A 13352-nucleotide genomic window follows, 5' to 3' on the forward strand; every position below is an offset into this window, starting at 1 on the left:
AACTTACAATATTCAACTTGATATTTCATGAGTCTCATAAGGTTCTACTTCCTAGCTTTCTTATTTATTTTCGGTGGATCGCGAGGAAGTGTTTGAGTAGCTATTCTTGTATGCACCAATTTTTCTCTTCGTGGAGAGATCACTTTGTGAATCAGTTTGGTTATGAGTTTCCTCTTCCACTTCCCATCACGCATGTTTCGAGGAGCCCATCCCGCAGCATTCGAATACCACAACCTCACAGAATCAGATGCAATTCGTCTCTTGATTATACATCCAGGTATCCCTTCTTCTCCAATCCATTGTAGTCTCGTGCATACGAGTTTGAAGGAGTGTCGATTGGATATCTATGATGGCTATACTGCACTCTCTTATGTTTGGGGAGATCCAAGGGCGAGGAAAATTGTATTTATTAATGAAAGGCCGTTTTCTGTAACAGTTAATTTAGCAGATGCCCTTATTCATCTTCGTGATGAAAATCGACCCCTGCGGTTATGGGCAGATGCAATATGTATTGATCAGGATAATTTGGGCGAGCGTACTCAGCAATTGGGGTTGATGAGAGAGATTTATCGGCTGGGGGGTCGGACTGTCATTTATCTTGGCGAGTCTTCGGAGGAAATAGACACGCTGTTCGATTGTATTGGGAGAGGGGGAGCAGATGCTAGATTGTCGGGAGCGCATGGTCTTGCATTTCGTGATGTGCTCTCGCGTCCTTGGTTTACGAGAGTTTGGACGTATCAGGAATTGCTTCTTTCGCGAGAAGTTGTGGTGCAGATTGGGAGGTGCAGAGTCCTGTGGCAGGATCTTTGTAGTGTGTTTTTGAATGGGAATAATGAGCTTGTTGTTAACTCGGATATTGAGGCTGGATGTTTATCATGTCCACAAGAAAGATCGGATACACCGATGATCGATGTAGGTGCGCAAGAGTATGCGGCTCAGAGTGATTCATCCTCACGTATATCTTCCAAGACCGTGACTCAAGCGGATGCGTATCATCTGGAAATATTGAGGAGCATGGATGTATCGCGACGGAAGTTTCAGAGCGGTGTTACTGGCGGATCCTCTCTTCTGAGTATTCTCGCATCGCGACAAGGGTCGGGAGTTTCCGATTTTAGAGACATCATCTACGGATATCTTGCTGTTGCTGAAATTCGTCCTCCGTACAGTTATGGAATTTCTTCATATTTGGACCCGAAAGATTATCTGCCGGTAGTGGATTACACCAAGAGCGTAGATGAGGTTTTTGTCGATGCGGCGTTTTACATTGCTATCTCTACCGAGCCAAGACGACTCTGGGATATGCTATTTCATTCCGAAACTATGCGTCCCCATTTGAAACGAGAGGGCTTACCCAGCTGGGTACCAGATTGGACTCTCGGACGAAATGACCTGCCGAATTCTAGCTGGCCGTTTGTGGGAGGTCAGATCACGGATATTCCGGCGCCTGGAGAATTGAAAATGAGTTCTAAAGTGGGACCTTGGATCATACCCGTTGATCCCCAGATTTTAACAGTATACTGTGACTTTCAAGCTATTGCCGTTGTGACCAAGACTGCTACACCGGACTTCTCAAGTTCAAAGTTTGCCGAGCAAAAACAGATTTTGATTGATACTTTCTACGAACTTCTCGACATGTACAAGGACAGGCCCAAACTTGACGTTCGGCAGGTATGGGATCTCCAATTCAATTCCAAGCTTCGGAACTTATACAAAGGTCTCTACGTATCATGGGAGTCTCTAAGAGTACAGGATATTTTCTGGAAGAGCCCCGATCTGCGACACTATAAACTTTTCAGCAAGGCCATGCATCAGGTGTTCAAATATTGCTGCAAGCTTTCCGAAATCTGCGAACTTTCTGAAGCCAAGCTATGGCAACTTTTTCACGGTTCTCCTATTGCTATTCTACTTATTGCGGCGATATTTCCATCTAGCGAGAATGTCATTAGTGAAAGAGCTTTTGCGCGATTCTCTAAATCTCCCTGGCTTGTGAGTATTGGGATTGTTCCCCGCTCGACAAAAGTTGGAGATTTTGTACTGCATTTTTACGATGGGACGGAGAATCATTCTTGTGGAGTCCTGCGACCTGTGGATGATTATAGGAATGCTCATCTCGATGAAAAAATCAGGACGAAAATCTCTGTTCAAGGATTGAATTCTGATATTTCGATATTTCACTGTGCTTATATTGGAAAAGGGTGGATGGATAAAGGATGGGTGGATAAAAGCTGGAATATGAAGACGTGTGGAAATAGTGATATAGATACGCATATGGATACACAAACGCACAGCAATCGCGAAACCAACCCAGAAATTCCAGACAGTAAATGGAATCCCAATTGGGATCATGTCTTAGACTCATCTAACACACCCTCAGAACCTAACCCAAATCTCGACTTAGCACAAAAACCAGATGCAGGTGCGACTCAGGATTTGAAGTTGCCCTCAGGCTCGGATCGAAGTCTCACCTCTCCAGAAGCAAATCACAATGAACTTCGCATGCTGTCGAAACTTCGCGAGTTTATGTTGGATGAATATTATGAGCCTGTCGATTCGCTGATGAATCTCATGCGGGGACTTGATAGGGCAGTTAAAACGGCGGATTTTAATCCAGTCATGATGGTTTTGCTTTGAGTGGATTTCTGGGAGGTTGGGGTCTGTATTCATTGAGATTGGAGTTGTTGCTTTCTGGGGGTTGGAATGGATAACTACTGCAGTTGTGGAAATTTGGAAATGGGAATGGGAGAATTGATGCGGATTTTGTTTTTAGGTCTTTTGATGATGAGAGCTTTTAGAGGCTAGGAGGATTTAGTGGGTGATTATTATAGATGTACAGAAGGTGTATACGTCAGTGTACATTGGCTTCTCGAAAGATCAAGAGAATAGTATACACTAATTGACAGTGTATTCATGACAGGAGTGCTCTCCGAGAGAACTGATAGCATCTTTCTCCAAGTTCCGGTATGCATATATAGTGAATTCACCTATCGGAAGGATTGCTAGCACAACGGTATTGAGAAGTAAATTTGAAGGATTTCTTAGATGAATTATGTTTGAATGATATACATTTCAGATTCTCTCTCCTTTTGTCCCGCTCGATAAATTGCTTTAAAAATAGCACTCGTGAAATCATAAAAACAAAAATAAAATCTAATGTATCAAAGACTCTGATGCAAGGATGCAGCAAGAACAACCATTTTAATAGAAATTGATACGTCCTCAGACTGAATCACAATGAAGAGGGATAGCCACGAAAACCCATCCTAACCGAACTGTATTCGCATCTAGCGCAACAAATCTCACTGAACCAATTCCCACCACATCTACCGAAACCACAACAAATATACCTATAAATCCAGCAGTCGAACAATCATCTCCCACTCCAACAACAAAACCCCTCTTCACAGAAACCAGCCAAACAATGCCGCCACTCCAAACAGCACACTACCCGTGACGGTGCAATAACTAACCACGCTAGCTTTACTAGCTCCACTCTCACTCGATACACTTGTCGAATTCGAAGTATTCGGATTTGTATTTATGAGTTGGAAATTATATACGCCACATCCTGTATCGATGGAACCTGAACCCGTGATTGAAGAACTGTTGTCACCACCTGTGGATATGTTAGTTTTTGTTTTACTTACTTTCTTTTTCTTTTTTCAATTATAATATAAAAGAGGAGGAAGAGAAAACTCAAATCAAAACTTACACCCAGAGAAAAGATGATCATAAACGATTTCGCAGTCGCTTGCGGAACTATTCCCTGGACAAGTTGTGGCTGCAGATGTAAAGGCAAGCGAAACGATGGAGCTGGAGCTGGAATCTATATTGTAGTTCTTGGCCGTGGATGAGAAATTGTTGGAAGCGATTTGGGTGCAGATTTGGGTGGTGTATTTGGATAGAGAAGATATATTGAAAGAGGTTGTTGTGCTGGAATCGGTGATACATATTGGGATTGAGGTTGCGGCGATGATTGTGAAGAAAAGAGAGAGTACTAATAGGACTCGTGAAATCATTTTGAATTAGCTGCGATGATTCTTCTATTTGTAGATGAATTAAGGATGTGACTTTAGATGATCGTCGTGGTGAGAGTTTCTTTGCAGACAAATTAAAAATCACAATCTTAGTTTCCAGAACTATTAAATAAAAGCAACCCGAAGAACAGAAAAAACTCCAACGTCATAACTCTGATTGCTGCTGTGTAGATCTCAGTACATATAACTTTTCTAATCGTGTCGTTGGCTGTAGCCATCATGGTGAATGAAGGATTGCGCCAGCTGCGGTCAGATAAGGCTGCGTGGGTGCGGCTAAGCAGGTGTTTGAAATGTATGGCCACAAGATCGATTAGCTCTGTATATTTATTTATATATAGTTGTCATCTTTGACAATGCTTGATTTAGGCTTCTGACACATCCAGATACAAAACTGGAATTTCTACGTCAAATTGTTGAAAACACAATTGCGAACATCACTTATTCAGCCAAGAATGATTCCAAGACGAATGTTCAACATGTTCACTGTAGATCTTTGGCGGAGGCTGTAATCGAAGATCATAATTTCTATTCTTGAAGAGATCGTTTCAGAAGTATTCCTTTTAAAAGGATTTAGGATTAGTCGCGGTAAACGTACCTTTTGACTACTGGCCATAACGTTAGATCGACCCCAACTTTAGGCTCGTGCTGTTCCTCCACGCTCCCGTCATTATAAGCGCCTAGTATTGCTGGAATTATTAAGAGAAGCTAAATTGATAGTATGATAGATGTAGGAAAAGAAGCTAGAAGATGATAACAAAATCGATATCGACATTAACAACGGAAAAATCTAAAACATAAAGAAACGATGCGATACCACAACATTGAGTCATAAAACCTCTCTGTTGCAGTAAAGGATTCCAGAAAATCCCGACATCAGGTTCTCATATCCGGCCACTGTGCACAAACTAATTGTTGCACAGTTTTAATCTTCTACGCGCAGCAGTTTTGTGAATGTTGGGATGCGCTTTAGCCTCGGTGTAGAAATTTTCATGTCTGTATCAATTATGTATTGTGAAGGAAAGGCAATGGGGAATCTGACAGGACCCCACGACACTTTGTATCGGAGTACAGAGTCATGCTAATATGTATGTACTTGTTGTCGGGGGATTGTTTCGCGGCGAAGCAAAGATCCCAGAGGCTGTTCCAGTTTTCGATTTCAGTTTGCTGCCTATGAAGCGCGAACGCAGCTTAAAAAGTTTGATGACCTGAAAAAGTAAATCCCCCAATTGCTACGACAAAACAATAGAACTAACTTGGTTTGTCAATACTGTACCAAAATTCCGCGTTGGAAGTTTGGACCGTCAGATATAGAATTCCATCTCAGTTTACTGATAATGAGAAGAAAGAAAGAGTTCTTGCCATGGTGGAATCGTAGATGTTGCTTGTGGTGAGAACTCATGATCATGCAACCTTTCTACACGCCCTAAAATCTTTAGCGAATTTGATATCTCGGGAGATTCAACCGCCAACGTGATATGGTCAACAAAGCTCATGATCAACAATGCTTCCCTCGATAGCTAATCGCAGAGTATTTATGACAATTTATCTGCTTTTTGTGATTTCCTATATCTGGAATGGCTTGTGGTATCGTAGTAAGTTATTGTTGAAAGACTTATTAGTATAATAATCTACAATGCGTGACCTCGAGAACTAACCTTAGCTTCCTCCGATGGTTAGGTGGGTACACTGTCATCTCTGACAGCTCTCACTGAGCACAAGGATCAAAATCTATCAATTCACGTGAGAACTAATTAGCTATGAGCAATTTCTCTTGTGTATTTCACTTGCTGTAGGCGAATGTGTACCATAACTGTCAGGTGTGTCTATTTTGACTAGCGCGAATCTGTAGAGTGAGTATGTAAGATCTTATGTACCCCGCTGAGCGTGCCCCGCCAAGTTTGGACAATGGACGTTGACGTCAGTATATAAATCACAACATGGCAATACTTGAACGCCCATTGTTCGTCCAATTGTTGAAATACACTTGAACACCAGAATTATTACACAAATATATGTCAATACTAAACTCCATAGAAACCCCTCCATTCTACCACCAATAGTAATCCATTCGCATTTAACTCGTCGAATTTCTTGCCTTCCACTTCTCTAGAAACACTCGCTTTCTCATTGACCCTCTCTCCTTTCCTCTACCTCTTTCTTTTGACCATCTCGAGTCAAGTACAAGTGTATATCAAGAAAACCAAAAGCAACAAAGATCCCAGTCAAACAGAACCATCTATTTGCCTCATATACTTTTCTGGGCGTAGACATGCGGGCGTGGAAGGATTGGTGCTGGTTTCGAAATTGCTGGTGCTTTTGTTCGTATGTCAGAGTTGTCGAGTGTTTGAGACGATGCTGAAGGGATATATGAGATTGAGCAGCTTTCGAACCGAAAAAATGGTATCGGGGCGAATGGTGATTGCTACTCAAGTGTGGTACTGGACTGGTATTGCAATGGAGGTTGCGGGATAACGGAATCCGGTGCAAAGAACGAACAGTCGAAATAATTGGTGTTCGAATCATAGTCTTGAAAATGCTCATATTTATTGTAATTGGCGATGGATAAGTCCTGTACACCGTTTTGTTTCCAGGAATTCTGGTATGGGATGAAGTTCGAAGGATAGTGTGGGTGACAACTCAGAGTGCCGGAAGCTAGAAATAGTTTCTCCTAGCTTCACACTACAAAGATGCCTCTCGATGTCAACTCTTCCGTAGCTGCTGGAGATTTCCAATGTTTTTGGAAGGTCAATGTTATTTTTTTTCTTTTGTTTTTGGTACCTCATCACTGCTCTATTCCACAGAGTACATTCAGGGGTGTTTCCTTATTCAATTGGACTATTTGGTTAGTATTTCTATCAATGTCTTCTTTTCTTCCAAAGGATGGCCAATCATTGATTATATTCCTTAAATAATACATGGTGAATGCTTCTAGTGATTCATACTATGCCTCGAATCTCTCCAAACAAGTCGAGAACCTTTTAAACCATGTTCTTCTTATATTCAACACATTGAGAGACTTTATTCTATGAGGTAAGATGGTACATCCACCTCTTCATCTCTACTCTCAAACCTTCAATATAATCATCCGAAAATTTAAGATTTCATATACATGCGAGTCGAAGTAGACGTCTTCACAGAAAAACATGCTAGACCACGTCGTTGAAAACGTCATGCGGTCTACCGAGCGCTGTTGACACTCAGATTCATGTAATCTTACATGACCTCGACTTCGACTTCCTGTTTAAAACATTTGCTTCCTGATAGCGGCATAGTGATTTATCAGTCTTCTGCCGCCTTTCGTTTTGTATCCAAAACGCGAAGTTTCTCAATTCTTAGCAAGGCCATCGTTACTACTAGACTCAAATGTCTGTCTTCCGTCTCGGATGTGCTTTTACCTCCATGTACCACTAGACAACAGTGTTCTTGTCTCCCCTGAAAGTTATAGTCTGTTTGTGAGGATAGTTTCAATGTTTTGACAAAGAGGTCAAGGACATAGTCAGATTATGGTTTTTGTTTCCTGGGAAAAACTTCACAAATTCAAGGGCATACCAAAGTTACGATCGATTGAAAAGGAGATTTAGGCAAGACGCAGTCACGTACTGATTTCTATTTTCCGGAGAAATATATAGCGCTTGGCGAGGTATTTGGACTGTCGTTACCTACAGATCAGGATTTGGTTGTACTCTTGAATAAAGCCAACGCAAGAGTACAATCAAATCAGAACTCATACCCGGAACCCAGGACCAAGAGAGCATGTTGAAATTTAGATCGATTGGAGAAGTGACACTGACTGGCATCTCCTCACGCCACGCACACATCCACCTTATAATCCAGTAGGTACCATAATCCATTCCACATTCACTCTCAACAGCATCACTAACCCGTAGTCGCAGTCTCAAGCCTTCTAATCAGAACTATCGCACCGGATTAAAATCTATCTAAACTCCATATCCCAAAATCACACGTATTGCACACCAGATCTGAAATCTTGCAAACATAAGTATGTATCTATCTTACCTAGGTACTATGTAAATCACACTCCACAGACAAGCACAAATACATACATAAGCATATATATAAACCAACCACAGCAAAAAAAACAATAAATAAATCAACCCCTTCGCTCCCATTCCAGAATCTGAATGAGTCAACAAGTAACCAACTAACCAACTAATTAACCCTCAAAACCCCATCTCAACATACATCCTCACCTCACTCTCCACTAACTTCCCATTTTGATCTCAACCTCAACCCCAACCTCAACCCCAGATCTATTACATCATATCAAACCCCCAGAAAAAAAAATTCAAACACATCATAAATCCATCCATCCATCCACACTCCTCTCTCCACAAAGCTACCTAAACCCAAACTTAATCCATACCCACAGCTATCCATACCTACCTACCTAAAGCTTAATCACCAAGCCCAAAAAATCGCCAGTATCACCCTCCTTCCCCCCTCCCCTCCCCACTATTCAACCAAGCGAGATCAAAAAATCACCGGCAAAACACTTACCCGACGACATGCAAAAAAGTACCTAGGTAACCTTAGGTATCAGACTCCCTCGAGCTCCCGTCTCCCCTCTCTTATCTCATCCTATCTACCTATCTCATCCCTCTCATCCCAAGAATTACAGTACTACCCATTTCTTTTTTCCACATTGCATATCGCATATCGTATTTCTGTTTGTTTGTTTATTTATCCCAAGGAGGTACCTACCTAGCTGGTTGTTTATTTACTCGATTATTTACTTATTCATTTGTTAGTTGCCTGCACCGCAATCTAGAGATGTGGAGAGGTGAGATGAAGATTGTTGGTTAGTATCTTATTGCTCGGGTGTGTGAGAGCGAATATGTAGGTGCTGAAATGTATGGGGGAAGTAGAGGATGTTCGATCACCTCGATTCAGCAATGTTAGAATCATGTAATGGCTCCAGCTACCAAAGGAACTTGGAATGGTGAACCGCTTCGAGCGAGGTTTGGATGCTCGCGAGGATTTTGAAAAAACAAGCAGGTTGAATGCTCGCTTCGATTGGGATACCAAAGAATAGAAATTTCAAGATCATAACGTTGCACAGGCATAGATTGATTAATATATGTTCATTAATAATATTAGCAATGATTACCTCTGTTTGGAAATTGCTTGGACACAGCTCCTAAACGCCTTGCTGAATAGCTGGCAGCTGATCATAGTGTAATCGCCTCACTCCATTCACCCAGATGTATCGATATTTCCATGGCCTAATTCATATCTCCATCCATCCCTAACCTAGTCCATCCCAAAGTTCGTACCTGCATTAGCATAACCCATTAATCAATACGTAATAATGTGACTAAAGTGACCCGGAACTTTGTTCCGACACTTGTCACAATCCGCCCTATACCCCATACTGAAGCTCTTCTTTGTCCCCACACCGTCTAAATTTCCCATGAGCTCTCCAGTGGATCCATTCCAGTTCCGCAAGCTATGTTTTGAACGAGTATGGCCTTTCTTGTGAGGAGTCGGGATTTCTTTCTCAAATTCGGGAGAGGGAAAAGAGGGTTCGACTTCCATTTGCATATCGTTAATGCCATTGACAATGACACTAGGGCTCATTTCGCCTTCGCTAATGGGGCTGGGAAGGCGTCGACCGCGACGAAAGCGATCGATGAATGCATCATCGGTGAGATTTGGTTCGGAGAGAATAGGGTGGAGTGGTTTATCGAGTCGGGGATAGGCGGAGAAGGAGCTGTGAATTGGGGTAGGAATTCGGTTGGCTAAGCTAACAGAAGAATCTTGCTGGAACAGACCAGGAGCTAGATGCATGCCACCATCGGTCATATCGAAATCATCTGAATAAGTTGGTCCTTCTGACATTTGACTTGAAAATGAAGTTCCGCTGTTATTCATTTGTTCATCATCATGCGGTTGTGTGGCCGTTGTTAACGACGACGAGGTCCATGAATAGTGAGAATTCGTCGGCTCTGCAATGATGGGAGTTCTCTCCGAGTCCGAGTCTGCGGGAGTGATTGTGGGAGGTGCTGGCGTGTAATGACTGAGTGCAAAAGCGGGTGCAATCTGACGTTTGGCATGTGGTAAAGATCGATGCGGTAGGTTCGCTAGATGACGTTTCTAATCAAGTCATACGTTAACATTAAGATCCTGTTGGTGATCTGAAACTGAAGTGAGTGCAATGCTTACATTTCTGTGAGCACCAAAGCCTGAAGTGCTTAGTTCATCCTCATCGTCTCTTTCGCGCTTCCTACTCGGCCACTGTGGTACGAACATGTTGATAAATCTTCCACGAGGTTGTCTGATGGAGGTAAAAGGTATTGATGTGTGTTATTGTGTGGGGCAGATAGATAGTTAAGAAGGAGGTGGCAAGGCTGGAGAGGATTCAGCCGCACCAAAGAAGGGTTGTATTTAAACAAGTGACAATCGATGGACGCTCAAGACATTTGAATGAAGATGCAGGAACGTGATGGTAACTCTGAGAAGAGTCGGTCAAAGGCCTTTTCAAATCAATTGTAAATACTGCAGTATAAACCCCAGTGGAAGTAAGTCATTGGTACCTAATTGGGAATTAGCTGACAGGGCTAGATAGGTCGCATCGTAAAATAGTTGGTGAGTTTCATAAATGCTTCATCGTGTACTTGGATGTTTTGAGATTCTTCTAGGCTCACTAGGACACTAACAAATTTCTGGGGAAACCTCTTTTTACTGTATGGAAATTGATAAGGCTAGACTCTTTTGGGTTTAGATCAATGATAATCGGAATCATCAGACAAGGCTGAAAGATTCCAACGTTAGAGCTTCTAAAGGTACAGGTATCGTTATCAGGGTTCACCAGTTCGATCGACAGTACCGGTAGATCTTCTTATCAATTCTGTCTCTTTCAAGATGGCTCGGCTCTCTCGTCCGACAAGATTTCCCAACGTTGGGAGTCATGGTTACATCTGTGAATGCTTATGCTATGCTGATAATAAATACCTAGGTAGGTAGCCTTTATTGTTATTCACAATGGGACGAAATTCAACAGATCATTCTCTCCATACTAGCTCAGACAAGAATGTGCAGACGATCGCCTGTGTATGCGATTTCAGATGAGAGTGTACAAAGACTTTCTTACTGTCTCTTCCAGCCATGTCGAGGAGAGAGGGAGAGGGAGAGTTCACATACTATATCGTCTGCAATTACCCATCTAATAGCTATAGGCACCATCAACGATAGATATCCGGCCTTGAGATGCGTGAATTTCCACACCCAGTCAAACCGGCCATGAGAGCATTAGCCTCCCATAAGCAACATCAGCTTATTTTGTCTAACCTGGGTCTGACCTGAAGATATAAACCTTCGTGAGCGGGCATATTGTGGAGAGAGCGAATAATAACGCCGTGAGCATTTCAATTGATATACGAATGCCCATCTACTACACACAACCTATACACAGGATGAATTGCAAGAAATTCATTTGAAGTTTTGATGCCAACATGTCAACAAATTAAACATTGACTCTATATCGACACATCAGATGGATACTTACTCTACATAGACATCTGACAATCTGACATGTTCACGGAATGCGACCTCGCAGACCTAAACAAACCCTTAGTTCTACTAGAATAACTGGAATCATTCAAACCCTTTGATCAATCCGAGCTTTCTTCTTGGCTAAAGATGTCACTGCATATCTACTAATTATCGAACAACACCCACACTTTCATTTGTCAATTTAGTCCGAGCGCTACCACTTTATGAACTTTTTCCAGATCCACCTATAATTTTTGACCTTGACTCACTTTACACAACAGCTCGACAACGAAGCAACTCGAGACAATCTCACCCAAAAAATAAACAACAACTGTATTACCATTGATTTAAGAAGTCAAGTCAGCGTCAGAAAAGATCTATAAGATCCCTCCCCATATCTCCCCTTTTTGAAATCATATTCATATCTCAAACAAGATGCCTCAACTTGACTTCGAACCCCTCGTCACTGACGACACTCGAAGTATGACCCCCGCCAAAAAATCAATTTCCTTCTCTTTCTTCAAATATAAATACTGATCTTCTTGCCAATCTTGTAGTTCTGGGTCAAGACCCTTTGATTCCTCCTCAACTACTTGTTTCCGAAATCCCCATCACAAATGATTCTCTCAAGACCGTTGTGCAAGGCCGTAAAGATGCCGTCGAGATTATTATGGGTAGAAATGACCGCCTCTTGGTTGTCGTCGGTCCTTGTTCCCTTCATGACCCCAGCACCGCTATCGAGTACGCAAAAAGACTGAAGGATCTTTCCGATAAATTGTCGAGCGATCTTTGCATTATCATGCGTGCCTACCTCGAGAAGCCCCGCACAACTGTCGGATGGAAAGGTTTGATCAACGACCCGGATATTGACGAGTCTTTCAAGATCAACAAGGGTTTAAGAATTAGTCGTCAACTCTTCTGCGATCTCACCAGCACCGGCATGCCCATTGCAACTGAAATGCTCGATACCATCTCCCCTCAATTCCTCGCAGATTTGATCTCCCTCGGTGCCATTGGTGCAAGAACCACCGAATCACAATTGCATCGTGAGCTTGCATCAGGTCTCTCTTTCCCAGTTGGATTCAAGAACGGTACCGATGGAAGCTTGACTGTTGCAATTGATGCCATTGGATCTGCGGCTGCCAAACATCACTTCATGGGTGTTACAAAACAGGGTCTTGCTGCTATCACCAGAACTAGTGGCAACGAGCACGGATTCGTTATCTTGCGTGGTGGTACCAAGGGTACCAACTTCGATGCCGAGAACGTCAAGCTCACCAAGGATACTTTGACCAAGAAGAACCAAAAGCAAGCGATCATGATTGATTGCTCTCACGGTATGTCTTTTCTACACAATCTCACATGACAAATTCTCTAATAAACCTCCTAGGAAACTCAAACAAGGACCACCGAAACCAACCCAAGGTAGCCCAAGTTGTCGGCGACCAACTCCGTGCTGGTGAAAGATCCATCATTGGTGTCATGATCGAGTCCAACATCAACGAAGGCAACCAAAAAGTTCCTGCCGAGGGACCATCTGGTCTCAAGAAGGGTGTCAGCATCACCGATGCTTGTATCAACTGGGAATCTACCGTCGAAGTCCTCGAGCAGCTTGCCGATGCTGTCCGAGAACGTCGCAAGCATTCTTCTGTTTAGATTTACGGGGGTATATGTTTGGACGAATAAAAAGTGCTCGGTTAAATCTTTTCTTGGGAAAAAATGCGAAGTATGGCGTATAATGGAGTTTTTACTGCTCGTCACGATTTGTGAATTGAGTTCTTCTGGACATGTTGTGGATCTTGAGAG

General features: G+C 42.5%; 4 protein-coding genes across 4 annotated transcripts; 2 read left to right on the forward strand and 2 right to left on the reverse strand.

The window, feature by feature from the left end:
* Nucleotides 1-192: 192 nt before the first annotated feature.
* EAF02_000724 (uncharacterized protein) lies at nucleotides 193-2631 on the forward strand (the record flags this gene model as incomplete). The annotated part of the gene is made up of 1 exon (XM_038896772.1): nucleotides 193-2631. The coding sequence occupies one exon, from the start codon at nucleotides 193-195 to the stop codon at nucleotides 2629-2631; it is 2439 nt and encodes an 812-aa protein (XP_038763631.1).
* Nucleotides 2632-3048: 417 nt separating this feature from the next.
* Nucleotides 3049-4192, reverse strand: EAF02_000725 (uncharacterized protein). Its single transcript, XM_038896773.1, has 2 exons — nucleotides 3710-4192; nucleotides 3049-3613 (listed from the first exon to the last, which is right to left on the reverse strand). Exons 1-2 carry the CDS (start codon nucleotides 4014-4016, stop codon nucleotides 3399-3401), a joined length of 522 nt encoding a protein of 173 aa, XP_038763632.1. The 5' UTR covers nucleotides 4017-4192; the 3' UTR covers nucleotides 3049-3398.
* Nucleotides 4193-9350: 5158 nt separating this feature from the next.
* On the reverse strand, nucleotides 9351-10304 carry EAF02_000726 (uncharacterized protein; the record flags this gene model as incomplete). The annotated part of the gene is made up of 2 exons (XM_038896774.1): nucleotides 9351-10148; nucleotides 10218-10304. The coding sequence occupies 2 exons, from the start codon at nucleotides 10302-10304 to the stop codon at nucleotides 9351-9353; spliced, it is 885 nt and encodes a 294-aa protein (XP_038763633.1).
* A 1677-nt stretch (nucleotides 10305-11981) lies between these two features.
* EAF02_000727 (uncharacterized protein) lies at nucleotides 11982-13202 on the forward strand (the record flags this gene model as incomplete). The annotated part of the gene is made up of 3 exons (XM_038896775.1): nucleotides 11982-12027; nucleotides 12104-12883; nucleotides 12937-13202. The coding sequence occupies 3 exons, from the start codon at nucleotides 11982-11984 to the stop codon at nucleotides 13200-13202; spliced, it is 1092 nt and encodes a 363-aa protein (XP_038763634.1).
* Between the last annotated feature and the right edge of the window lie 150 nt (nucleotides 13203-13352).

Source organism: Botrytis sinoallii, assembly GCF_014898435.1.
Source record: "Botrytis sinoallii strain Bc 23 chromosome Unknown BSIN_001, whole genome shotgun sequence".
Taxonomy (NCBI): Eukaryota; Fungi; Ascomycota; class Leotiomycetes; order Helotiales; family Sclerotiniaceae; genus Botrytis; species Botrytis sinoallii.

Excerpts from the sequence above, each read along its gene's own strand:
- EAF02_000725 (XM_038896773.1), bottom strand. The coding sequence starts at position 4,016 with ATGATTTCACGAGTCCTATTAGTACTCTCTCTTTTCTTCACAATCATC. Across the intron at positions 3,614-3,709 it reads TGATCATCTTTTCTCTGGGT|GTGGTGACAACAGTTCTTCA; the intron begins GTAAGTTTTGAT and ends ACATATCCACAG.